Below are 26,938 nucleotides of genomic sequence, written 5' to 3' on the forward strand. Positions count from 1 at the left end.
CCTCCTGCACAGCCCCCACAGGGGATTAAGCCTGCAACCCGGGCATGTGCCCTGACCAGGAATCGAACCGTGACCTGGTTTATAAGTCAGTGTTCAACCACTGAGCCACTTTTAAACCATAAAAGTCTCTAAAGTCATGAGGAAGATTTTCTCTATGAGAGACTAATTTCACTCCCACCTTCTGCTAATGACATCTTTTAAAATATAAAATTAAGACTAAAAGGAGTTTAGAAACATAACATAGTACTAAACTACAGTTGTAAATGAAACATTTTGTTCTGTGTAATTTGTATTGCCTGTATTCTTCAGGGACATGACCCTCTAAATAATATTTTAGTTCTTATTTACTAAATTCTGTTATGTCTTTCATATTGATTGTTGTTTACATTTACAGGATGCCCTAAGTGTGATGTAGTATCTTCTCTGTTGTATAAATGTGGAATTAGAAGTGGTACCGGTTATGCTATATTGCAGTAAAACTTAATAACATTGGACAGGTGGCCCACAGCCATGTTTGCCTACCTCTGATTTCATTCATGGTTATGGTTTTCATCACATTTTAGAAGGATTCAGACAGTAGAGTGCCTGTGTTTATATTTGCTCCCTCTGAAGTTACAATAAACTCCAAGTTTAAAAAAGGTCTGATTTTAATGTCAAATAGAATGGAAGAGGAGATGATAGTTAACAAGATATGCTAGCCAAACTTCAATGCTGAGATTTGGATGCTAACTGATTTAACCAAGAAGACAGTTTTATTTTGATGCATGGGGACAGCATACACAAGAAACACCATACCCCAAAGTCTCTGTTCTGTTCGCAGTCAATCCTCATTCCCATCCCCAGTCCTAAGCAACCACTAATTTTCTTTCTGTCTGTATATCTTTCTGGATACTTCATATAGAAGACTCACAGAACATACAGGCTTTGCTTCTGGCTTCTTTCACTTAGCGTATGATTTGAGGTTCATCCATATTGTAGCAGGTATCAATATATATTACTGAATATCAATATACTTTTATAGGTATTTTAAAATATATTTTTGTTGTTTGGTCTTTCTTGTTTTAAATACAACCTTTGTGAAGATAGAGGCCATTGTTCATCTTTGTAATTCCAGAATAGCAGTTATGAACTGTGAACTCATGGAATACCTATCTGTGTACCTGCCTACCTGTTTATTTAATCTCTGTCACTATATATATCAAAAGATCATAGTGATCATGCTTTCTTCTCTTTCCTGCTTCCCATGATCGTTTGCAATATAGTAAGAACACAAAGGGAAATTATATAACCTCACACCAGCCTATTAAAGTGAGTGCTGTTATATGTGTTGTATGATGCTTCCTTGTGAAGCAAAGATTGTAGCATATAGTATGACCTTGACTCGGTGATTTGCCTTCATAGCTTTTACTTGAATGTTTCAATAATAAACTTTTATAGGAGCGGAAAGCTGTAGCTGAAATACTGATTAGTTTAAAAGCAGTGCTGTAGTAGATAAAATGGTGAAGCAGCTTTCAGGAGGTATTTTTTGTGGGGGTTACATAATTTATCCATGGATGATTCTTTGATTAAGGACCTTGCTTAGATGTGCTACCAGCTTTTTCTTATAATAAAACTCCAAGGCAGTTTACACTTAATCATACTGAGGAAATTAGGTGAATTGCTCAAGATTGCAGAGCATAGGGCTTAATTTATCATTTGTTATCTTTTCCATATTTATATCAAGTTACATGAAGCATTACCTAAGTGTTAAAGTAGTTAAGTACTTTGTCAACAGTTTAAATATAAAGTCTTACTAGTGCGTTAAAGTAGTTAAAGTCATTACTGTAAAGGTTGAATATCTTTTTAGATATTATGTACTCTTTCGGTAAAGTAAGAATACTGACTTATTAAAGGTCTTTTCACTGTTTCTACCTTCCCTGCTGATGTTAGCTGTCGAGAAAATAGACTATAAATTTACCTTCTTAGCCTTTTAACTTTATTACTAAAATGTGAAGTTATAAGTTGTCCCTAATTCCACAAGTTAATTTTTTCTTCATTTGGGGATAAGTAAAAAATGGATCATGAGAAATGAATATTTTCATTTTATATATTCATTATTTAAGGATTATATTTGTATGTATGTTTGTTTGTATTTGGTAGAACACTGCTTAGAGTAGTTAATTAAAGCTTATTTAGTAGTCTGCCTTTTTAGTATTTGTTAAAATGCGTAGCTTGTGCCCAGCCAGTGTGATTCAGTTGGTTGAGTGTCGTCCCATGCATTAAGAGGTCACTGGTTCCATTCCTGGTTAGAGGCAGCTGATGGGTGTTTCTTTCTCGTCGATGTTGCTATCTTTCTCTCCCTCTCCATTCTTCTAAAATCAGTAAAAAAAATGTTAAAAAATAAATGGGTACCTTGTTTTCCAGTCATGTCATGGATCTATTGCCAATTGAAAGAACTCAAAAGCTATTTAATATTTCATTTAGATTGCTACTTGTCTTTATTGTTCTTGAGTGCAAATTATTAGACAGATTTTTAAAATGACACTTGTTTTTTCAATCTGAAATTGTGTTTGCTTCTCAAAAGTATATTCATATTTAAGTACAAAATCAAAGTATATAAAATGGTATTTTATTTTGAACTTATTATTTTATAGATAATCTTAGGAGATTCTAAGAGCATCCTTATGTTTAGTTATGCCATCCCAGAGAGCTTGCTCTGCAGCAGGTAGATGATATTTTGAAGAATACCGCTATTGTAAGTCTTTCTGGGCCTGCAGCTCAGTAATTGCATAGAACTGGGGTGCGTGCGTGCGTGTGTGTGTGTGTGTGTGTGTGTGTGTGTGTGTGTGTGTGTGTGTGTGTGTGTGTGTGTGTGTGTGTGTGTGTGTGTATACCTGCAAGGAAAGTACTTATAAAGTTAGATTTAATATACTGACAAACTTCGCATGAAGAAACAGATGACTAAGATCCCATATGTATCTTAGATTTTAAAAAGGTATGGTAGAGCCATATGACAATGGCAAGCAAGAATGTGTTTTATTCTATTTAAAAAAGTAAAATTTATCTTTTTTTGTGATCTTTGGAAGACTGCTAAGATAGAAAAAATGTCATGAAGTAACCCCCTTACATTTGTTAGAACTACTCAAAAAGGAAACTCAGAAACTAAACTTGGGTTCAGTGGATCCTGCTAGTATAACAAGAGATGAACTTATAATATCTTTTTTTCTTTTTAAATTAAGGTTTTGTTTTTATTTTTAAGTTCTTTTTTTTAACTTTCTCTGAATTGTTTCCCCCTCATAGAATTAGGTTTCTCTTTTTCCATCCTCCCTCTTTACCTTTCTTCCCCCTTTTCCCTCCCACTTCTTTCCCCTTTCTCTCCTATCTTGCTTTCATCTATTCATCTCTCACCCCTCTCCCTCCCAGTTTTCTCCCTCCTTCCCTTCTTTCCTTTCCTCCTTCCCTTCTTTCTTTCCTTCCCTCTTTCTTTCCTTCCCTCTTTCCCTTCCTTCCCTCTTTCCCTTCTTTCCCTCTTTCCCTTCCTTCCGACCTTTATTCCTCCTCCTTTCCTTCCTTCCCTCCTTTTCTTCCTTCCCTTCCATCCTCCATCCTTTCCTTCCTTCCTCCCTTCCTTGGTCCCTCCCTCCCTCCCTCTTCCCATCCTTCCTCCTTCCCATCCTTCCTCCTTTCCTTCCTTCCTTCCTTCCTTCCTTCCTTGCTTCTTTCTTCCTTCCTTCCTTCCTTCCTTCCTTCCTTCCTTCCAGTTTTGTTTCTGATAATTGCTGTCTACATTTTAAATATGGTTTAGATATGGTTTATTTGGGGTTGTAGACATTTGTATATGAGTAGTTTATTCTTCTAACTTGACCTCTTCCTTGCATGGGATACCTGATGGAGTCAGTACTTGCATAGGGTATTGATTGAAAGTGTCAGCCTAGGGTCGTGGGAAGAGAGCTGTCTATCAAGCTGCGGACCCACTAATGACTTGACCCAAGTCAAGTCTCTGTCCATCACCATTATCCCCCTCCTTTCCCTCGCTCCCCCTTTCCCTTGGCAGTCACCACCCTGTTGTCCTTGCCCATGGGTTCTCTCTTTTTTTGCTCAATCTCTCCACCCCTCTGGACCCCACTCTCCAGCAGCTGTCAGCCAGCTCTCTCTGAGTCTGTCACTATTTTGCTTGTTAGTTCATTTTGTTCATTATATTCCACATTTCAGTGAAATCACCTGGTATTTGTCTTTCTCTGACTGGCTTCACTTATAATGCTATCCAGGTCCATCCATGCTGTCACAAAGGGTACGATTTCCTTTTTTATGGTGGAGTAGTATTCCATTGTGTAAATGTAATGCAGCTTTTTTTATCCATTCATCTACTGATGGGCATTTGGGCTGCTCTCAAATAATCTTGGTATTGTAAATAAAGCTGCAGTGAACATAGGGGTGCATATATTCTTTCGATTACATGTTTTGGAATAAATTCCCAGAAGTTGAATGGTTGGATCATAAGGCAGTTCCATACTTAATTTTTTGAGGAACCTCCATACTGCTTTCCACAATGGCTATACCAGTCTGCATCCCTCCAACAGTGCTCAAGCGTTCCCTTTTCTCCACATCCTCGCCAGCACTTGTTGCTTGTTGTTTTATTGATGATAGCCAGTCCATTTTATCCTGTAACCATTTATTTTTCCATCTTCCTGAAATATATTGATATCCTTTGCCCTTTATTTTTCTCTCCCCTTCTCCTATCCCTTTCCTTCACTGTTCTGGGTTATTCTTTTCTATTTCTATGTTGTAATTACTAGGCTCTTGGGAAGGACAGGAGTCAACATATTTTTTTTTGAGTGTGCAATTTTCTGAAACTTGTATATTAAAAGGCAGCATATGTTGCAGTTTTACTACTACCAGTATTTGAAGTATTGTTTCCATTGCAGCTCAACTATCATTAATTGTTTTCCAGTTTAAATTATATAAAATATTTCTTGCTCTAGTGTGTGAACACATAGACGTAACTAGTAAATCATTTCCCATTTGAGTTTGTTATAATTTTCAATGTATTGTTCGTTCATTGGAATTACATGTTTACTGTGAATCCTAGGTTTTATAACCAGTTCTCATGGGACCTTTATGCAGTATATTGACTCATCTTCACATTTGTTGCAAACATCTTTTAGTCTTTTGCTTTCACTCTAAAGTTGTTTATTTTATAAATTATATTATATTGAATGTTTTTGTCTGCATCATAATTTTAAATTTTGATAAGTTATTGCCACTCCAGATAAGTTATATTAAGTAAGATTTTAATTTTTGTTTTACCAAATTTAGTTTTTATGAAACACTTGTAAAATAATTTTGTAGTGCATTTTGAAAGCAAAGAAAATGCCTCTGTGTTTTTATCTTATTCTTAGAATACTTAAAGGCATAAAGTTTGTTTGATATTTTGAACTGAACATATTATCATTTTGTCAAATCTTTTGAAATACTAAAAGTCAGGTAAAATATTCTTGTGTTTTCCAGATTATTGTTCGGTTGTTACAATTGTGGACCAGACAAATGTAAAGTTAACCTGCCTACTCTTTAGTGGAAATTATGAAAGCCTTCCAATAATTTATAAAAATGGAGATATCGTTCGCTTTCACAGGCTGAAGGTATAATTCATACTGTCTAGAACTTATATTTTTTAAGAGAGCACTGTATTCACTAAAACTAGTTAGCACTAATTACGTGGTTGCTTTGTTAGAACATGACATCAAGCATTTTCAAGAGATGAGAAGAAATGTAAGTCATATCAGACTTCAAATAATGTATATTAGGAGACCTCTTTATTTGAGCAAGCTGCCTGCCTTTCTTCCATGCAAATGTGTTAGATGTCATGATTCAGACTGGTTGTGCTCTGTCTTCTTGCTTCTAAATATAGATCGATGTTTTAAAAGTTTTCCATTTAGAGTTTAATACAGAACTTTGTTTTAAAAAAAGTCTTAGGTCAACAATAACAAAAGTGTACAAAAGATTGGGAGATTGTATTATTCTTTCCTGATTGTTGTATTAATTCTGGTACAATGAAAGGATTGAGAAATTAAGTATAAAATCAAAACAAGTTGATCAAATGTGTTAAAATGTGAACAGATACTTAGATAATTTTAAAGTTCTGCTAGCAGTTAAATAAATATAAGAAAACCTTTGATATAAAAGTAAAGCTATTAAGTAGTATGTGTGTTTTTTAAATCAGTTTTTCAGTATTTTAATATTTTCAGTCCCTTAGGTTGTAAGCATTTTAGTCCCTCATCTTTTCCTCCTGTTACATGGGTTTCCATGCAACCCCTTCATTATCTTGGTTGTCTTTTTTTTCTAACTACTTTAATTTGTTTGTGTCCCTCATGGTCAACGTGATACCTATAAATGAGCACAATATTCCAGGTATGTTCTGTTCTATGGTGGGAATTACATCTCTTGATCTATCAGTACTTTTTCCCCTAAGAATAGATGAATAGTAGAGGATATGTTCATAAAGATAAAAATAGAAATATAATAGCACTATATTACAGTTTTATTCAAATTTCACAAAGTAGGTTATTTTTCACACACTGTGGGGTCCTGTAATATTCATATTCATACAGCACACCCTCCACTTCTAACATTTCTAGTTTCTCTTCTGTTGTTGAATTGAAGTAGAATATACATTTCCCGGTTCATATTCATAGTGTAAGCATATTCATAGAACTAGCACTCTAGAAACTTCCTTCATATCCCCACCCAAGGTTGTCATTAACTTTCTCCACCTTCAGTAATAAATAGTCTCGTAACTTTTAACAACATGTATTACTTTCATCTGTGTTTGTTTTTTTATATAAAGAGGATAGATTATAGTTTTTTGCTTTTCATTTAATGTATGGTTTATGTTTGTTTTATTCAACCATATTACTGCATATAGTTTTATTTTGCTCATTTTCATTGCCAAATGGTATTCCATTGTGTGACTACATCAACATTGTTGATTTGATTCTTGGGCTCCTCTTCTCTAATGGCCGCCAAACTTTGACCTCACAGACCACCAGTGGTCTGCGGAACACCAGTTGGCGACCACTGCTCTATTCTACTGTTGAATCCTTTAAATTATTCTTTATTTCAGTTAGTGTGTGCTTGATTTCTGACTGGTCCTTTTTCATGTGTTTGACTTTCTCACTAAGATACTTGAAAGTCTCATGAAGGTCTTGAGTAACCTTATAACCATGGTTTTGAACTCTGTATCCAAAAGTTTGCTTGCTTCCATTTGAGACATGTTTCTTTGTCTCCCAATTTTGGCTGCTTCCTTGTGTTTATTCCTATGTATTTGGTAGAGCTGCTATGTATTTTGGAATTGGTAGAGTGGCCTTGTATTGTAGGTGTCCTGTAAGGTCCTGTGGCTCAGCCTCCACAGTCACCTGAGCTGGGCACTCTAGGGACATCCCTGTGTGGGCTGTGTATACAGTCTTAAAGTTGAGCCTTGATTGCTGTTGGCATCAGTGGTAGGAATTACCTCTAGGCTAATTGGCTGTGAGGACCAGCTGTGACTGCAGTGGGAGAGCTAATGTGCAGGAAACACCCCTATGGATCAGGACTTGCTTCAGTGGGGCTTTGGTACTCACTGAGTCTGCCCCTTGAGTGTGTCGCTTATGGATGTGTAGAGTTGTAATCTGCTATGGTTTGAAGCTGTCCCCAGGTGCACTAGCTCTAGGGCCTCCAGGGAGGTGCAAATTCAGCCATTGCCTGGGGCCACCTTGCAGGAGGTATTTGTATTGGGCTTGGAGGTGCCCAGGCGAGGCCCAGCTGTGAAGCAAGGCTGGCTGGTGCTTGTGCCAGGTCTTGGGCTTTTTATTGATAGGTTTGGGGCATGCTCACCCAGCTGCAGCTTGTTTTAAAGATTTTAGCAACCTCTGAAGCCTGAGCAAGGACAGGCTATTCATATGCAAAAGCTACTACAAATAGGTTGGGCCGGCTGCAAATTGGATGGAGTGGGATCTCAGGGAACCGCCAGGGTGGAGCAAACAACTATGGCTGCCAGTCAGCCCTGTAACTGGGGAGGTCCCAGCACAGAAACAATGACCCCTGTGAGCACCTCCCTCTGGGAGAAAGCCTCCTGAGTTCCTGCCCTAATGCCAGACAGTCCAGTTCTTCCTCGTATGTGTCAGGATCCCCCAGAGCAGCGGTTGCCAACCGGTGGTCCGCGAACCACTGGTGGTCCTTGAGTTCCGAAAGGTTGGCGACCGCTGCCCCAGAGTCTCACCCTACCACTGGAGCTCAGAGGAAGCTGGACCTTGTAAGTTCAGTTTGTGAGCCGGCCCTTTAAAAGGAACACCTGGGTCACGAGCAGCCTCCATGTCACTGAGCCCCGGTCCCCGCTGATTTTTACAGCCCATAGTTACAGGTACTTCTTTTCCCAGCTCTGGGACCCTGGGCTGGGGTTCTGGTGTGGGGCTGGGACCCCTTGCTCTTTACACGGGGCCTCCACAGGGACGATCTCCCTCTGGATTAAAAAAGTGGCACACGTGCGTGCCAGTTCAGCCGTTCCACACCTCCGCCTCTCCTACCAGTCTCAGTGTGCTTTCTTCTGTACTTCCCCAGTTGTAGGGCTTCAGTTCAGCCAGCTTTCAGGCGGTTCTGAATAATGGTTGTTCAGTATTTTGATGGGAGGCAGTGAGTACAGGCGGTTACCTCCACCGCCATCTTGGTTCTTTTACTCAGATGTTAGATTTTAAACCAAGACTTTAAAAGAGTTATAAATATTTTCAAAGAAATAAACAAAATATATTCAGTAAATCACATGAACATTAGGTTAATGCAAAATAAGAAATTTCTGTAGGAAAATGGAAACTGAAAAAGAACCTAATAAATTGAGTAACTGAAAGGAGCAGCAAATGAAATGAAATGAAAAATTTACTGGATGGGCTAAACAGCAGGTACAAGAGGATTGGTCAATTGAAATTATGTGATCTGAAGAATAAGGATTAAAGAAAAATTGACAGGCCTTTAGGTATCTGTAGAATAATATTATACAGTAGAACATGACATTTGAGACACAGGAGAAGAGACTGGGAATAGGAAAAATATAGAAATAAGGAACCAGAATTTTTTCCAAATTTGATGAAAATATTGACTTACAGATCCAAGAAATTCAGTACACTTTAGGCATGATGCACAAGGAAAAGCACGTCTAAACAAATCATGGTGACATTGAAAAAGATAAAGAAAAAATCTTGAAATCAGCTGGTAGAGAAATGATATATTTCATATTGGGCGACAGTGATACCAGTCATCTTTGATTACTTCCTGGAAATAATGACATCTGAAGAACAAAGTAATGGTACATTTTAAGTTATAATAAAAAATGAATTTACCCAGATTTTTTTTATAGAGAGAAAATATCCTTCACAAAAAAAGGTAAAGACATTTTTATATAAATGAAATTGAGAGGATCCATAGCTAGCATATCTTCACTATAAGAAAGTATTCAGGGCAAAGAAGAATACTATCAACCAGAAACTGGATCAATAAAAAAATGACCAAAAAATAAAAACGAAAGAAATGGTTAATGAACAAATATGAAAGACAGTGTTTTGTATTCCTATAATTTAACTAAAATACATATGGCTATTTAAAAGAAAAACTTATTTTGGAAGGTGAAGTGTGTAAAATATGTAGAAAAACGTGACACCAGCAGCACAAAGGATGGTGAGATGGTTAAACGGAATTATACCACTGAAAGATTGTTACCTTTAGAGGTTATTATACTTTCAGTAAAGAGTGTAAAATGGGATAGGAAATGTGGGAAGTGGAAAAGAGGAAGTGTTCCAAATTGACTGAGATGTTAGGATTCACCCATAGCTAAGGAGCAGTCAGTGGGACACATACTAGTATTGTTCAAAATAAGACAGGAAAGAAACAATGGAAAAAAATTATAAAAGGAAAATATGATAGTAGACTTAAATATAACCATATCAATAGCTACTACATTTTCTTGTGAAAGAAAAAAATTGATAAAAAGCAAGAACCAAATATATCGCTACAAGAAATAAATATGCAAATAAGTTGGAAGCAGAGCTGTAGAAAAGATATGATATACCAAGCAAATAGTAAGTAAAAAATAAAATAACTATTAATATCAGATAGAGTTTACAAAAGATCAGAATGGGGGAACATTTCACAAGGTCACCAAAGGGTTGCTTTGTAAATACATAACTTTCATAAATGCATGTGCATCTAATAAATGAACTTCAAAATTTAGAAAGCTAAAGTGGCATATCTCAGCTCTCTCAGGCTGATGAAACCTTAGCCTCAGTTGCATTTAATTCACTTCAAACTTACATTTTAGGTGTTCTAGTTTTCTCTAGTATGCTTATAAATAACTGGCACTTGTTTTTCCTTCTGTAAATTCTGTCTTAAACCTAATAAATGTAAAAGAACAAGCTTGGTAGGATTAGGGAGTCTAACACCTAGTACTGTAGAAAATAGAAATAGATTTTGCATAGTGTTTTACAGTTTACATGGTGTTTGTGGATCTTGATAGAACCCAGTTGATTTTATAATTCATATACTAATTAAATGAAATACTAAATAATTATGTCTTCTGTTAACTATACTGGCAAGATTTTATAATCTTTCTGATTTTCAGCCCCCAGGTTTTGCATCAGTAAGCAGTTTTATGTGTTTCTGTTTTGTCTTCTACTTTGTCCCCTTTTCTTAGATCCAAGTATATAAAAATGAGACCCAAGGTATCACCAGCTCTGGCTTTGCGTCTTTGACATTTGAGGGAACTTTGGGAGCTCCTGTTATACCTCGTACTTCGAGCAAGTATTTTAACTTCACAACTGAGGACCACAAAATGGTAGAAACCTTACGTGCGTGGGCATCTACTCATATTTCACCTTCTTCGACGTTAGTAAAATTGTGTGATGTTCAGTCGATGCAGTATTTTGACCTGACTTGTCAGCTCTTGGGCAAAGCTGAAGTGGACGGAGCATCGTTTCTTCTAAAGGTAGATATTTTTAAATACTTGCAATTATTAATTAGTACCACCTACATGTCTTTAAGGTACTTATGTTTTAGCATTCTGATGGAATAATTATATATACTGCGTGTTATATGATGAACTTAAACTCCAACTTACCATTTGTGATAAGCCTGGAAATTCATGCAACTCTACTGCATTTCTCTTCTTTATCCTATATGTCTAGAGAAAAATGGTATTATCAGATCTACATTTTAAATGTAGTATACTTTGTTATATTTATTTAGTACTAATAAAATATGTATTTTTATTTTAGTACTATGTATTTTTAGTACTAAAAAATACATATTTCTTATTTTAGTACTAAAAATATTACTATTTTTTAGTTGCAGTTCTACATACGCATATTTTTGCTTCCTTGTCAAGGTAGCCTTCTCATTTACTTTCGTATCACATTTACTTTGATATCACATTCTCATCTGATGTCATTTCTTTGCCTGCTTCCTGGGTAGATCACAGTTTTGAAGTGTTCGTTGCTCTTATGTTTTTAAATCAACAGAATTTAAAAAGTGACACAAGACCCATCTAGTCTTTGTTTACCACTCTCCCTGTTAAATCATGAGTAGCTTTTGAAGAAGGCAATTGTCTGATATTATCCTCACCTACGCATCCTAGGCAGGATGCATTTAAACAAGCACTGCTTCAGCCTTGCTCCTGTGGGTTTCCTTAACTTCTGGCCCTTTGGAACAGTAGGGGAGGAAATGGATTGCAGTAGTTCTTGGACCAATATTGGTTTAGCATTATTATCATTTATATCTTGCCCATATTAAGGTAGATATAAGTCTTTGAGTAAAATGTGAAGTTTTTGAAGTTGATAATAGCACATGTTTATATACACATTAAATACTCTGAATATGTAAATACATGTTATTGGCTTAGTATTCACAAGCAAATATCATTTACGTGTTCCTAGTACTCACAAGATATGAAAGCCCCAACAATAAACTAAAAGCTATTTGGATTAATAAAAATTATTCAGTGAGCTAAGTGGTTTAAAACATTAGTAAAATATAGCTCTTCTACATATCAGTAATAAATAGAACAGATAATTGAACAAAAATCTTTCAGCCCTGCCAGTGTGGCTCAGTGGTTAAGTGTGGACCTATGAATCAGGAGGTCGCATTTCCATTCAGGTGAGGGCACAAGCCAAAGTTCCGGCTGCCTGGATCCCCAGTAAGTGGCATGCAAGAGGCAGCCAATTGATCCTCTTTTTCATTGATATTTCTATCTCTCCCTCTCTCTTCCTTTCTGAAATCAATAAAAATATATTTTTAAAAAATATCTTTCAAAGTCTCAATGACTGTAAAATAAGAAAGTTCATGTAAGAAATATCTGAATTTCTGTGAGGAAAACTTTACTAAGGAGCTTTAAAGAAAACTCGAACTAATAAAAGATTTTTGATTTTTTTTACTAAAGTGTTTTTAAATAAAGTAAGATTTTAATTAAAATCACATTTTTTTAAATTGATTATAATTCTGAAGTTTATTAGAAACAAATGACTAGCAATAAAACAAGAAAGGCTTACCAAAGAAAGCTAAATGGGAGCTGTCTATCAGATATCCTATCTAATAAAGAGGGAATATGCTAATTGACCCTCACACTGTCACAAAGATGGCGGCGCCCACAGCCAATGAGGAGGGAATATGCTGATTGACTGCCCCACCCTCAAAGATGGTGGCACCCACAGTCAATAAGGAGGGAATATGCTAATTCACTGCTACACCCTCAAAGATGGCGGTGCCCACAGCCACAAAATGGCCAGCAGGGGAGGGCAGTAGGGGGTGATCAGGCCAGCAGGGGAGGGCAGTTGGGGGCAACCAGACTGGCAGGGGGAGACAGTTGGGGGTGACTGGGCTGGCAGGGGAGCGGGTAGGTGTCGGTCAGGCTGGCAGGGGAGTGGTTAGGGGGTGATCAGGCTGGCAGGCAGGAGCAGTTAGGGGCAATCAGGCAAGCGAGCAGCTGGGATCTAGCAGTCCCGGATTGTGAGAGGGATGTCCGACTGCCAGTGGGATCGGGCCTAAACCGGCAGTCGGACATCCCCCGAGGGGTCCCAGATTGGAGAGGGTGCAGGCTGGGCTGAGGGACACCTCCTACCCCCCAGTGCACTGATTTTGTGCACCAGGACTCCAGTTTAAACATATTATGCAGTTATAATAATTAAAGTTATAGTAAGACTGATCAATGGAAAGGATTAAAAACCTCAGGAACGTTCGTATACCTATGGTAATTCAAAATGTGATAAAGATAACATTTCAAATTGGTAAAGAAAGGTTGTTAAAAGTCTGATTTCTAGGCAATTAAAACTAGAGCATAAAAGCAATGTAGCAACACTGTATCCTCTCAGTTCCTCCCTCAAAAGGCTTGTGGATTGGTCTGTAAAGACATTTTAAAATCACAGAAACAGTCTGCACAAAATGGAAGAACAAATTCCAAATGGAGAGTCATGTTTGTGCCATGTGATGTTACTGCTCCCAAAGTAATTGTTCTGCATCTTTGAACTATTTAGGGAATAGAATGAGTGACACAAACCCATAATTGTTTATTAGAAACTTGCACTGTCACCAGCATTATTCAATCCTTCCTCTGTAACCTGACCCTGGCAGACATCTTCTGTTTAGCAATGTAGTGTTTTTTATTCAAGTCAAACTCCTGACATGCAGAGGCATTCCCACTTGATACCCTTTTACAGCACAGCCCGGGCTGGCTCTTGTCTCAAGGATGGGGCAATACATGCTGGCCCTGTGCCCTGGTCCCATCTTTATCTGAGTGCACCTGACATAGCAATCAGTATCCCTATTCCTTTTCCAGCACCCATGACGTTCATGCATTTGTATTGGTAACATCTAACATAAACAAAATAGTCCTGTCTGTACATTTAAAGGCCTTTTCCAAATTGAAACAACTGAACAAACATTCCTAAAAGCTAGGAATTTATACTTAAGAATATTAGCAGAGGCACTCATAAAAGTTTATATATGTAAGATAATTATTGCTAAGTTATTTGAAATAGTATGAAAGGTTTGAAACAACTCAAATGACCAATAAAGGGGTTATTGGTTTAATAAATTTGTGCATCCATACCAGGAAATAATGTGAAGCCATTGAAAATTGTATTTTAGAAGAATATTTAAATTTCCTGATAAATTGCTCAACAATATACTAAGAAATGAAAAACAGAATATAATGCCAGTTTGTTAAAAAATAATAATAATACAAGATACAAATACATAGGAGAAAAAAGTATAAAGTTCAACACTATGTTTTTTCTACGGTCATAGTAGTTTGAACTTTTTTCTGTACATCTTCATATGTAGTCCTTTTACAGTCAGAAAAGGTTATATATACATCGTATTTAAAGTTTAGCAGATATTTGGGAGTATACATTTAATTATTTTTAAGTTATATTGCCAGCAAGTAAAACTCTTTTAGCCTCCACAGTTTTACAAAAAGGTCATTAAACTTTGCTCTGCCCTCTTCCGGCAGGTATGGGATGGCACCAGGACCCCGTTTCCGTCCTGGAGAGTCTGTGTACAAGACCTTGTTTTTCATGGTGATTTAAGTCACATCCGGCGGCTGCAGAACCTGGCAGTAGACATTTTAGTCTATGATAACCATGTTCAAGTGGCAAAATCTCTGAAGGTGATGTTGAATAGCGAGCCGTTTGCTTTTTTTTAATTTTTATAAATGGGGGTAAATCACATTCATAGATGATATTTGAGGTCTAGAAATTAACTCCAAATTTATATTCTTTAATATTTAAATTTGTAAAATGAATGTTCATAATAATTACTAGTGTACTAAAATATAATGGCTTGAACAGCTTTTTCAAAGTAATGTTTCCTGAATATCTTAAATCTATATGCAATATTACTATAAAAATAGTAAAGAAAAATTTTGTTGTGTATGACGTACTGCTTTAAAATGACAGGATTTATAAAATATTTGTATATTTAAACATTGAGCTTTGCTAATTTTCAGTTTGATAAAATCTAGTCTTTGTACTTACTAGTTTAAGAAATTATTAATCTATCTCTACCATCATAAATTGTGTGTCTATTTGTGTGTGTGTACTGTACAGTCTATTAGAATTTGCTCACTGTTTTGGGGATATAGCTTTAGGAAAGCATATACTATTTAGATAAGGTAGTTTTTGCTTAGTAATAATATATTTTAAGGAACATTTTTCTTTATTTTTTAATATCTTATTTGCAAGTGTTCTTTCCAGCAAAGAATAGCATCATTAATAATAACAGTAATAATAGTAACATTTGTTAAGCACTTCATCTGTATTTAGCTTTATCCTGTTCAGTAGATAACTGTCATCATTTCCATTTTACAAATGAGAAAATGGACACACTCAGAGAGTAAGCCCAAGAATTCACAGCTACTTGTTGAAGCCAGTATTTGAATTTACACTGTTTCCAGAGCCAATCCTCTTAACCAGTATAAAGAAATGATTTTCTTTATTGCAAATAGCTCTCATCCCACCTTTAGGGAGTTAGGTACACAGCTTACTTACAGAAAGTTATACAACCAACTTATAGGAAGAAAACTAAAAGTGAATTGCAATTTTTAGAACTGAATTTTAGTGCCCAGTTTTCCTTTGTAAATACATGTTTTTGGAGAAGGAAATATTTCCACTTGCACATTGTGTTACAAATAAAGCCCACTCAACCCAAGTCAATAAATTAGATTAAGTCAGGGTCCAGGATGGTGGTAACTACTGCACTTTCTTACTCCTTTATGCGTGTGTGTACATTCATGTTCTGACATATTTGAGAAAATTAACTGTTGGAGGTAGATCTTTGATGATTTTCCCTCATTTTATCTACATTGATTCGTTTATTTTAACAAAAATGTAATATTAAAGCTAGTGCTAAAATCTTTTAAAAATATAGATTTCTTTTATAAGTGAAAATGATTTACATTTTAGATCTGTTTTCAAATGCCCTTATCTTTCCCTATGCTGCTTCTACATGTCTTTCTGTTTCCCCTCACTTGTCCTGACTTTCTTATCCAAGTCCTGAGCAGCACCCAGCTCAGTGCTTTCCATGTAGTAAGGATGAAAAAAATAGTATTTGCTGGTAAATGAGTGAATGAGTAAGTACTGTGAATTTTTTTCCAGTTTTTCCCTCTCCCTTTTTGTCTGCTTCATCTCACCCACTAGAGGGTGCTGTGAGCACACAATTAAATATTGAGCTCTTAGTTTTTTTCTGAAGATAGGACATATGTATCTGCAGTGTAATAGAAAAATGAAGAGGATTTTTCTGTGTATAAGTAATATAACTGTAGTATTTTATTAATGTACACTGACATCACATTTTAATTTTTCTGAGACAACCTCTATATCAACCATTTCATATTAATTTAAGAAATCAAGACAGATGACATTGATACAAATGAATTCTTATCAACACTTGAGGATAACTATTTAAAATTCCATTTCTAGGGCCCTAACCAGTTTAGCACAGTGGAGAGAACATCAGACTGTGAACTAAAATTCCATTTCTATACCGAAATACATGGAACACATTTTTACTGTTTAGGTACAGTAAGAAAAAAATTTTTTTTTAAATAAAGAGGACAGTTAAAGCAATTATAAAATAAATATAATTGACTTCTATTTATAACACATTTTTTACAGCATAAGTTGCCCATAACATTTTTCATATATCTTGTTTTTAAGTTATCTCATTGTCTAAGCATTTTACACAAACTGACAGTTTAAACCTTTTATCTGGAAGTTAAAGCAGTGTATATTCAATCCCCAGTCTTATCTTGACACAATTTTAAAATAATCATAAAACACGTAGTAACAATTTTGTTTAGCCTTCAGTGACTCAAGAGATATAATTTGGAGATGTATAGATCTTTAAAAATATTAAACCTAAAGTGAAATTCATGAGAGTTTATAAGGAATCTTTAAATTATTTCTAAAGGGATAGTGATTTCTTAATACCTGTACTTGCTCTGCTTTATTTTTAATGTTTCTGCATTGAAATGGGCTTTTGTAACAATTTTTAAAGTAGTTTTTATAATTGTTTGGTTCTGACACCATCACTTATATTTCTGGAATCTTATCACATTCCCGACAAAATTAAGTAATATTTGTCCATTATAATAGAGCATCTGGCATATTTCCTAGTATATTTAGTAAGCTTATAAAAATACAATGCTGCCTCCAGAAGGAATTTCTGGAAATAACAATTTGTCATCTTTATATAAATAAATTCTCTCTTGGTCTTTAAATTTTGTTTTATTTTGAAATACAATAATAGAGAAGATAGTATGATAAACATTGATATGCTTACCATTCATACTTAACATTTCTAAATGTTTTGACACACTTATTTTAGGTACTTTTAATTTTTTAGAACTAAAACTACATACTGAACCTTCTTTGTATCTCTGCTTATTCTCATTTTTCCTCCTCAATATTCTCTTTCTACATATCCTAACATGTAGGCATGAATACCCATGTTTATTATACTTTTGTCTGAAAAATGTATATTGTATATGTATCATTCTGTAATTTGCTTTTTTCCTTTGACATATTTTTAGGATTTATCTATGTTCATACATATATCTGCATTAATACGAGACTGTCTTAATTGTTGTACCTTTATTTTAAAATGATATTCCATAATTCAAGACCCCGCTCGCAGTTGTCTTCAAAATTGACTTGTCTGTTCACTTTTATATACATTTTTCAGAGCAGCTTTTTACATTTCATGAAAGACATTGGGGATTTTAATCTACATTCCATTGATTTTTAAAGATGACTTAATCAAGGGGAAATTATCTTTATAATGTAGAAGCTTTTTATTCATGAATATGCTGTCTTCCTCCTTGTGTTTCGGCCTTCTTTAAGTCCTTTGTGGGACTTATGTGTACTGTACTGATATATTATGTATATTAAAAAAAGAATCATCAATTATAATAAATGTTCAGAAAAGTCAGATAAAAGTAAATAGAAATAGACTGTTTTATATTTTGTTTCAGTATCTTACTTTGGATAGCATGAGGAAAATCAGTTCCTTTTTTCTTTTTCTTTTTGTGTTTTCCTTCTCTGACCACCCTGTTCCACTGCCATGAAGTAGATGTTAGTGCAGTGATGGCGAACCTATGACACGCATGTCAGAGGTGACACGCGAACTCATTTTTTTGGTTGATTTTTCTTTGTTAAATGGCATTTAAATATATAAAATAAATATCAAAAATATGTCTTTGTTTTACTATGGTTGCAAATATCAAAAAATTTCTATATGTGACATGGCACCAGAGTTAAGTTAGGGTTTTTCAAAATGCTGACACGCCGAGCTCAAAAGGTTCGCCATCACTGTGTTAGTGGAAGAGGTCAGAGAAGAAAAAACTAACTGCCTTGCCTCCTCCTCACAAAATCCATTATTGGATGGGAAAAAGACTCTTGTGAATGAAGGAGTAGCATCTGGGAGTGTGGGTTATCCCCCCCTTACTTTTTCCTCCCACTTCTCCCCTCCATCAAATCCAGAGGGTGGTGAGGAGAACTACATACAATGAACTGAGACAGCAATAAGCAGAGATGGGAGATTGGTTTACTATCTCATTTATTTATTTACTAGAGGCTCGGTGTACCAGATTCATGCACTGGGGCGGGAGGGGGTCCCTCAGCCTGGCCTGCACCCTCTCGCAGTCCAGGACCCCTGGGGGGATGTCCGCCTGCCGGCTTAGGCCTGGGGATCAGCCTATGCTGGCAGGCGGACATCCCTCTTGCAGTCTGGGGCTCTCGCAGTCCGGGACCCCTCGCTCCTTACCACCCGCCTGCAGCGGAGGTGGGAGAGGCTCCCGCCACCACTGCTGTGCTCACCAGCCCTGAGCCCAGCTTCTGGCTGGCACATTCCCCCTGTGGGAGCGCACTGACCAGCAGGGGGCAGCTCCTGCATTGAGCATCTGCCCCCTGGTGGTCAGTGCGCATCATAGCAACCAGTCGTTTGGTTGATTTGCATATTAGGCTTTTATTGTATAGGATTATTGATTTTGAGAGAGAGAAGTTGCCTCCCACAGGGGATCAAACCCGCAACCTAGGTATGTTCTCTGACTGGGAATGGAACCACGACCTTTTGGTGTATAGGATGGTAGTTCAACCAACCAAGTCACCTGGCCAGGGCTTCTTTTTTTTTATACTCCCCCTTATATAGCTTTGCTGTTGCATAGCATTTCACCACTGTTATTCAATTCTGAACTTGAAGTGAAAAAGAGAATTGTATTCCTGCAATCATCAGCAGTCAAGAGTGCTGTCTTATGCAAATAAATTAAATTTCCTATTTGGTAACTCCTTTTGTTTATAACTCTTTATAAAAATAAATATGATTTAGGTTATATAGTTTCTTCTTTTGGTGGGTGTCAATTTCTTTGACAAACAATCTCCATCTGCCTCATTTTAAGTCTTCTACATTAAAAGCATAGCAAACACTCTATAATTGAAGGTATTTTTAAGATTATATTTAACAAAACTTAACCATAGAAATTAACTATAGACCATTTAGTTCCCAACTATAATTGGTTTAATCTAAAAGTTTTCATAGAACTTGTGGGATAAGGGATGTATTGTTCTGATATAGTAGCAGATTTTAAATTATTTTATAATATTCTTATAATGAGTGTTTTAGTGATCAGATTTAATTAAATCTTACATTAAAGTAGTTAAAACAAGTTATTTTCAGGAACCTTAATCAAATAGGTTTATTAATCAAATAGAGGGCGTAGGCTTGATTTAGGTCATTTATCAATGCTATGACTCAATCTTTCATACTTCAATATCTCTGAAGTAGAAATGACTTATTTTTAACATGTATATTTATGTTATATATGCTTTTATATATATATATATACACACATTTTGGGTTTGATACGGTGTCATTGGGGCTGATGTTCAGTACACAACCTATCAGTATAACATACCAGTATCTTTTCTGGTATATCATTGGCCTTTCTAAACTGCCCCTGGTGGTTGGTCTGTACCCCATATGGTTGTTAAATATTTTGGTTTGGTTTTTCTCCATTTTCTAAAAAAAAATAATAATCTCTTTTTAGGTTGGAAGCTTTCTTAGAATTTATAGCCTTCATACCAAACTTCAATCAGTGAATTCGGAGAACCAGGCTACATTGTTAGCTCTAGAGTTTCATCTCCATGGAGGTACCAGTTATGGTCGGGGAATCAGAGTCTTGCCAGAAAGCAACTCTGATGTGGATCAACTGAAAAAGTAGGCTTATTAGACTTCTATTTAAAAATTGTAAATAAGGTATCAATTAAGCAGATTTTCAAGATAATACTGTTCTGGGATGGTAAGGGGGAATCTAAAAGGTTCCTTGTAATTGATCCTCATAGCCTTCTGTGGCATTATCCATTTTTTTAGTGAGATGAACCAAATGAAACAAATGAAGTGATTGTAGGTTCAAATAGCTAAATAGTAGCAGAGCTGGGGATATAGTCTAAGGTTTCCACTTCAGTATGTACTTACCTCTATTCGTCTATTCTTGCACATATGCTCTTCTGTCATTTGCCACATTTTCCAAGGACAGCAACAAAGAGTGGAAACTGGAGCTTAGCTAAAGTTGGAAAATTGTATATATATCTAGCATTCCATTATACTTGATCCTACTATGAAAAAAATAGTGGCCTTTCTAAAGTGCCTGTTGCTGATAAAATAGGTAACAGAAGTGTTTTAGGGTGTCATATTTTTAAAACTTTTAGATGTTTCCAGAAAGTGAGTAGTACCCTAAGTCCTATATGCAGTTCTTTTTCCTGATGTGTTTCTAGTCTCTGTGTATAGGAATTTTTGACCAGTATTCTAGAGAAATAAAAGTAAATCTTCTGCATATCTTCAAAGAGATATAGAAAATATCCCATTCAGTACTTTGAAATGATGTAGATATTTTCTAAATATTAAAATATTGAAAGCAATGACTTTAAAATCCATTAAATTTGCTATTTTAATAATCTTATATGAGTTTCACTACTTTATCATGTTATAATATTTTAGTTCTTGGATCTAGAGTGAGATTGTTATGACTAAGAATGTTATCCATTAAATTGCAAACTTATTTTTGTTCACAATATTGCATCATCCCACTGTTACACTTGTATCTTCCTAGACTCAGTGTTGTTTTTTTTTAATTTTGAGGACCCTTGGAACTCCAGATATATAGACCTTCTACGGAGAAATGCATACACACACAGAATTTTTTATACAATTTTAGTGCGTTCTTGGTTCCTATGGGTAGAGCTAAACTGACCATATTAACTTTGTTTCATGTGATTTTAACTTACATTCTTCCAATTATAGGGCTTTAGAATGTGCAAGTTTGACAGCCAATCAGTGTTCAGATGGTGTATGTCAATCGGAATGTGAGGACAGCTTTCCAACAAGTAAGGACAATTTTTAACGTTCACAGTTTAATCTCTGCCAAGTAAAATGGTTTTATCAACATTAATTCTCTATTTTAATATCTTCCTATATCTGTCTCTTTTTTTTTTTTAAATCCTCACCCAAAAAGTGAGGATATTTTTTTCCATTGATTTTTAGAGAGAGTGGAAAGGGGAGAGGGGAGAGAGGAGAGTGAGAGACAGAAAGAGAGAAAGAGAGAGAAACATGATGTGACAAACACATTGAATGGTTTCCTTCTACACACATTCCAACTTATTTTGTGTCCTAGCATGTGGTCTATCTTTGAGAATATTCCATGTGCACTTGAAAAGAATGTATATTCCGCTGCTTTGAGATGAAATGTTCTGTAAATATCAATTAAATCTATCTGACCCTGTGTTCCATTTAAGGTCACTGATTCTTTGTTGATTTTTTTGTCTGGAAGATCTATCCATTGATGACAGTGGGGTATTAAAGTCCCCTACTATGACTGTTTTGCTGTTAATCTATCCCTTAAAGTCTACCACAAGTTTTTAAAAATATATTTAGGTGCTCCTATATTGGGTACATATATGTTTATAAGGGTTATATTCTCGCTGGATTGATCCCTTTCGTACAGACAGTTCTTGGGTTACGTCGGACTCGACGTACGTCATTTTGTGGTTACGTCGCCATCTCCCATTTATTTATTTAAAAAAAAAGTTCCGTCATTTGGACATATGTGCATATGTGCTTTATGTTTTTTATTATTTATTTACCACAAGTAAAGGTCAGGAATTGTTATCTTTCTTTTAAATATTTTATACTGTTTCACTTCATTACTGCTGTTTATGTGCTCCATGTGAGTGACGTAGGTGCTTATGTAGGTGGGTTCCGACTTATGGCGAAAATCACGTTAGGTCACACCTTAGGAACAGATCTCCCACGTAACCTGAAGACCAACTATATTATGTAGTGAACTTCTTTGTCTCTTGTTATGACCTTTGTTTGGAAGTCTATTTTGTCAAAAATAAGTATTGCTACCCCAGCTTTATTTCGTTTTTATTTGCATGGAATATTTTTTCCCATCCCTTCACAGTCAACCCATGTGAATCTTTTGTTCTGAGTTGTGTCTCTTGTAGACAGCATATATATGGGTCATGTTTTCTTATCCATTCAGCTACTTCATATCTTTTGATTAGAGCTTTTAATTAGTTTACATTGAAGGTTATTATTGATAGGTACTTATTTATTGCCATTGTTTTTCTTTATACTTATGTTCCTTTTCTCTCTATTTCTTTTTCTTCTTAAAGCAGTCTCTATAGCATGTCATGCAATGTTGGTTTGGTGGTATTGAGCTCCCTTAGCCTTTTTTTGTCTGGGAAGCTCTTTATTTTGCCTTTGAATTTACTAGTAAGTGATAGCATGCTGGATAGAGCAGTCTTTGTTTCAGGTTATTGCTTTTCATTGCTTTGAATACTTCATGCCACTCTCTTCTGGCCTGAAGTGTTTATGTTGAGAAATCTGCTGACAGCCTATGGGAACTTGCTTGTAGGTAACTAATTGTATCTCTGTTGCTGCCTTTAAGATTCTCTCTCTATCTTTAATCTTGGCCATTTTAATTATGATGTGTCTTGATGTGCGTATCTTTGGTTTCATCTTGATTGGGACTCTGTGCTTCCTGAACTTGCATGACTTTTTCCTTCAGCAGGTTAGGGAAATTTTCAGTCATTATTTTTTCAAATAGATTCTCTAGCCCTTGCTCACTTTCTTCTTCTTCTGGAAGCCCTATGATGTGGATGTTGTTAAGTTTCATGTTTTCCCTAAGTTCCCTTAAAGCAGCAGTTCTCAACCTGTGGGTCACGAACAATGAAAATACATCCTGCATATCAGATATTTACATTACGATTCATAACAGTAGCAAAATTACAGTTATGAAGTAGCAACAAAAATAATTTTATGGTTGGGGGTCACCACAACATGAGGAACTGTATTAAAAGGTTGTGGCATTAGGAAGGTTGAGAACCACTGCCTTAAAGTATCCTCTTTCTCTAATTCTTTTTTCTTTTTGCTGCTCTAATTGGATGATTTTTTTCTACCTTGTCTTCCAAATTGCTGATTTGATCTTCTGCTTTGTCAAACCTATTGTTTATTTCTTTCAATGTATTCTTTATATCAGCATGATATTCTTCATTTATACCTGATTTTTTTCATGGTTTCTATGTAACTTTTCATGCTGTTGAGCATCCTTATAACCACTTTGAAATCTATATCTCATTAATTGCTTGCCTTCATTTCATTTAGCTCTTTTTCTGGATTTCCTTCTTTTCTTTTACTTAGGGTTTTTTTCTTTGTCGCCCCAGTTTGGCTGTCTCTTTGTGTTTGTTTTATATAGTATATAGAACTGCTATGACTCCCAGTCTTGGTGTGGTGGCCTTCTGCAGTAGGTGTGCTGTGGGACCCCATGGTGCAGTCTCTGATCTCCTGAGCTGGGCACTCTAGGAATGTCTCTTGTGTGGGTTATTTGGGCCCTCTTTTTGTAATTAGGTCTTGATTGTTTTTGACATGTTCATGTGTGGAATCGACCCTCAGGCTGGCTAACTGAGGCTTGACTCTGACCATAGTGTGTAAGCTGCTGTACAGGTATAGTCTCGAGGTGTCTTGTTGGGCTCAGTGGCACAGTCTTCCAGATCACCTGTGCTCAGTACTCCAGGAATGTTTCTTATGGGTTATGTGCATTCCCTGTTTTAGTTGCATCTTGATGAATGCTGTTGGCCTTTTAGTGGGTGGAGTTAACCCTTCAGGCTGGGTGACTGTAAGGGTTAACCTCAATCATTGAGTGAGACATTGTATAGGGCTGCCCTTTGAGGCAGAGTTGCTCCCAGCAGGATCTAGTGGCTGCCAGAATCTTCCTTTGGGTGTGTCTCTTGTGTGGCTGGTTGAATTGACCTCTGGTGTTGTCTGAATCCCACCACTGGCTGTGTCGGTTCTGGGTCCACTTGAGTGGTGTTCAGGTACAGGTCACTATCAGACATTGTATGTAACTGGTTTTGGTCTGCCTGTCTAGTGCTACCAGGCTGTTTACTGTTTGCGTCTGCATCTAGTGGACCTGGGTTGCCACAGAGGGTTAATCTGTATATACGGGTCAGCTTCCTGGAGTTCTGAGCTGGGCTCAGATAAATAAAAGGTCAAGGTTCCCTGAGATCTGCATCTACCTGTTGGCTAATTTGCTCCTCCTCAAGGTTGCCTGGACTTCCTCCAGAGTCTTACGCAGAAAGGCTGTAGAGTGGGCCAAGCTGGCCACGCCCCACTGAGCTCAAGCTTAGTAGGTCGAGGTGACCAGGTCAAGCGGACAGGGCTAATGGGTCCCCTAGTTTGGGGCAGCATGGTCCGGCACTCAATGGGGAGAATGTGGTCCTTACTCCAGACTCATGCTGTGCAGTCTCTTCCAGAGTCTTCAACCCTAGCTCCCCCAGGAGGAGTGTGTCGCAGGTTCAGGTAGGATGTCCTTACTGTAGGATCATGCTCAGCAGGACAGAACAGGGTCAATGGGACTTGAGCATACAGATCAAGAAAGCCTTTTTGGGGGGTAGCACCAACTGTGCCATGGGAAGTGAGTGAGCTGCTTGCCTTCACTTAGCTCAGCAGCACACCACCAGAGACCCCAACAGGAGGCTCGGAGGGGGTCAAGCCAAATGTCCCGGTTCTGAGTTGTGCTTCCTTTCCCCTGCAGAACTGTGCTTGGCAGGCCAGTGTCCAGCAGAATTTGGGAATGCAAATCGAGGCAGCCTTGTGTTGTGAGTGGCGCAGGACCGGGAGAGGGGTGCAAATGCATGCCTTCTCCTAGCTACACAGCTGCCTGCTGCCTGTGACCCTAGCATGGGAGTCTTCCATTGGGGGTGGTGCCTGCCTAACCTTGTTCCAAAGCCACTCGGTTCAGTGATCGTCTGAGAGTCATTTATAGTTTCTCCAGAAGAAGCGTGCACCTCAGGTCCCTGTTGGATGCAGCCGACAGTCCTGTCTGCTGGACTCAGTCTTGGCAGGGTGGTGTCACCAGTATTTGGAGGGCGGGGTTAGTGCACTTTTTCTAGCTGGTGCTCTAAGAAGACAAGTGCTCGACCTTGGAAGATGGCGCCTGAGGGTGGTGTGGGATATTGACTCAGGATCCACACCTCAGAAGCTAACCTTCCAGATCTCCATAGCTATGCCCCCCAGATCTTCTCTTTATGGCTTCCCTATACCCCGAGTCTCCTTCCCTCTTCCAGAGCCCTGGGTGAGTGCCAAAGAGTGAGCCCCAGTGCATTGGCCCTGGTATTCTAGCAAACCTCCCACTCTTTTCAGCGTACAAAGTCCCTGCTTATTTTTGCTGCCAGATGCTATGTAGGCTCTTCTTCCTGGCCCTGGTACTCTGGTTTGGGGTCCCAGTGCGGTGTTGAGACCCCACTTTCCTCAGGGGGGACTTTTGCAGCCACAATATCCCTCCAACTTCTCAGTCCCTGCCACCTGGGTGTAGGAACCAGCCTTCTCCAGGTCTCCACCCTTCTCAACAGATTCAGTGTAGCTTATTTTTTTTAATTCTTGGATGTAATACTCCTGTTCAAGTGCCCTTCAGTTGTTTATTCAGGTTGATTATTCTAAATTTTAGAATAATCAGTTGTTTATTCAGGTTGATTATTCTAAATTTTAGCTGTAAATCCAGTTTAGTGTCAGAAGGAGGTGTGTGTTGCTTTCATCTACTCCACAGCTGTCTTGAACCCAGACACATAAAAAGTTATCATATACTTATTGGCCCTTTTTACTCCCTCTTTGAATTGTCGGCTCTTATCCCTTATCTGATTTCCTGTTGGATTCCTTATAGATTCTTTATCATTTTTATTTATGAGAGACCATGTATATATTTTACACAGATTTTCTCATTACTTGACTACTTTTAAGCCATGCAGAATGGCATTTACTAAGAAATCAGATTCATTGAAATTATACTTTCCCAGTTTAGCATGTCCATTCAAGTTCTCTTGTCATGGTTTCTTATGTAATCTATTGGTCATGCTGAGGAAGAAGGACAAGTATTATACATGATAACCCTAAATTATAATAACATAATATACTATCCTATATAATAAAAGGGTAATATGCAAATCGACTGGTGGAATGACCAGTCACTATGACACGTACTGACCACGAGGGGGCAGATGCTCTATTCTAAATTTTAGCTGTAAATCCAGTTTAGTGTCAGAAGGAGGTGTGTGTTGCTTTCATCTACTCCACAGCCGTCTTGAACCCAGACACGTAAAAAGTTATCATATACTTTTTGGCTCTTTTTACTCCCTCTTTGAATTGTCAGCTCTTATCCCTTATCTGATTTCCTGTTGGATTCTTTATAGATTCTTTATCATTTTTGTTTATGAGAGACCATGTATATATTTTACACAGCTTTTCTCATTACTTGACTACTTTTAAGGTTTTAGCCATGCAGAATGGCATTTACTAAGAAATCAGATTCATTGAAATTATACTTTCCCAGTTTAGCATGTCCATT

At 37.0% G+C, this 26,938-nt stretch overlaps 1 protein-coding gene across 3 annotated transcripts in view; it reads left to right on the top strand.

Annotated features, from left to right (window-relative positions):
* The window catches only part of POT1 (protection of telomeres 1), a 75,143-nt gene that overhangs the window by 18,364 nt on the left and 29,841 nt on the right, over positions 1–26,938 (top strand). For 2 of the 3 annotated variants that reach the window (XM_005869583.2, XM_014542358.1), the window contains 5 exons: positions 5,488–5,618; positions 10,691–10,981; positions 14,498–14,653; positions 20,087–20,256; positions 21,340–21,422. In XM_005869583.2, the coding sequence (XP_005869645.1) occupies positions 5,488–5,618; positions 10,691–10,981; positions 14,498–14,653; positions 20,087–20,256; positions 21,340–21,422 (831 nt within the window). The remainder of the gene's footprint in view (positions 1–5,487; positions 5,619–10,690; positions 10,982–14,497; positions 14,654–20,086; positions 20,257–21,339; positions 21,423–26,938) is intronic. The other variant, XM_014542359.1, reaches the window with a different exon arrangement.

The sequence above is a fragment of the Myotis brandtii genome, unplaced genomic scaffold (assembly GCF_000412655.1).
Source record: "Myotis brandtii unplaced genomic scaffold, ASM41265v1 scaffold3, whole genome shotgun sequence".
NCBI classification, from domain to species: domain Eukaryota; kingdom Metazoa; phylum Chordata; class Mammalia; order Chiroptera; family Vespertilionidae; genus Myotis; species Myotis brandtii.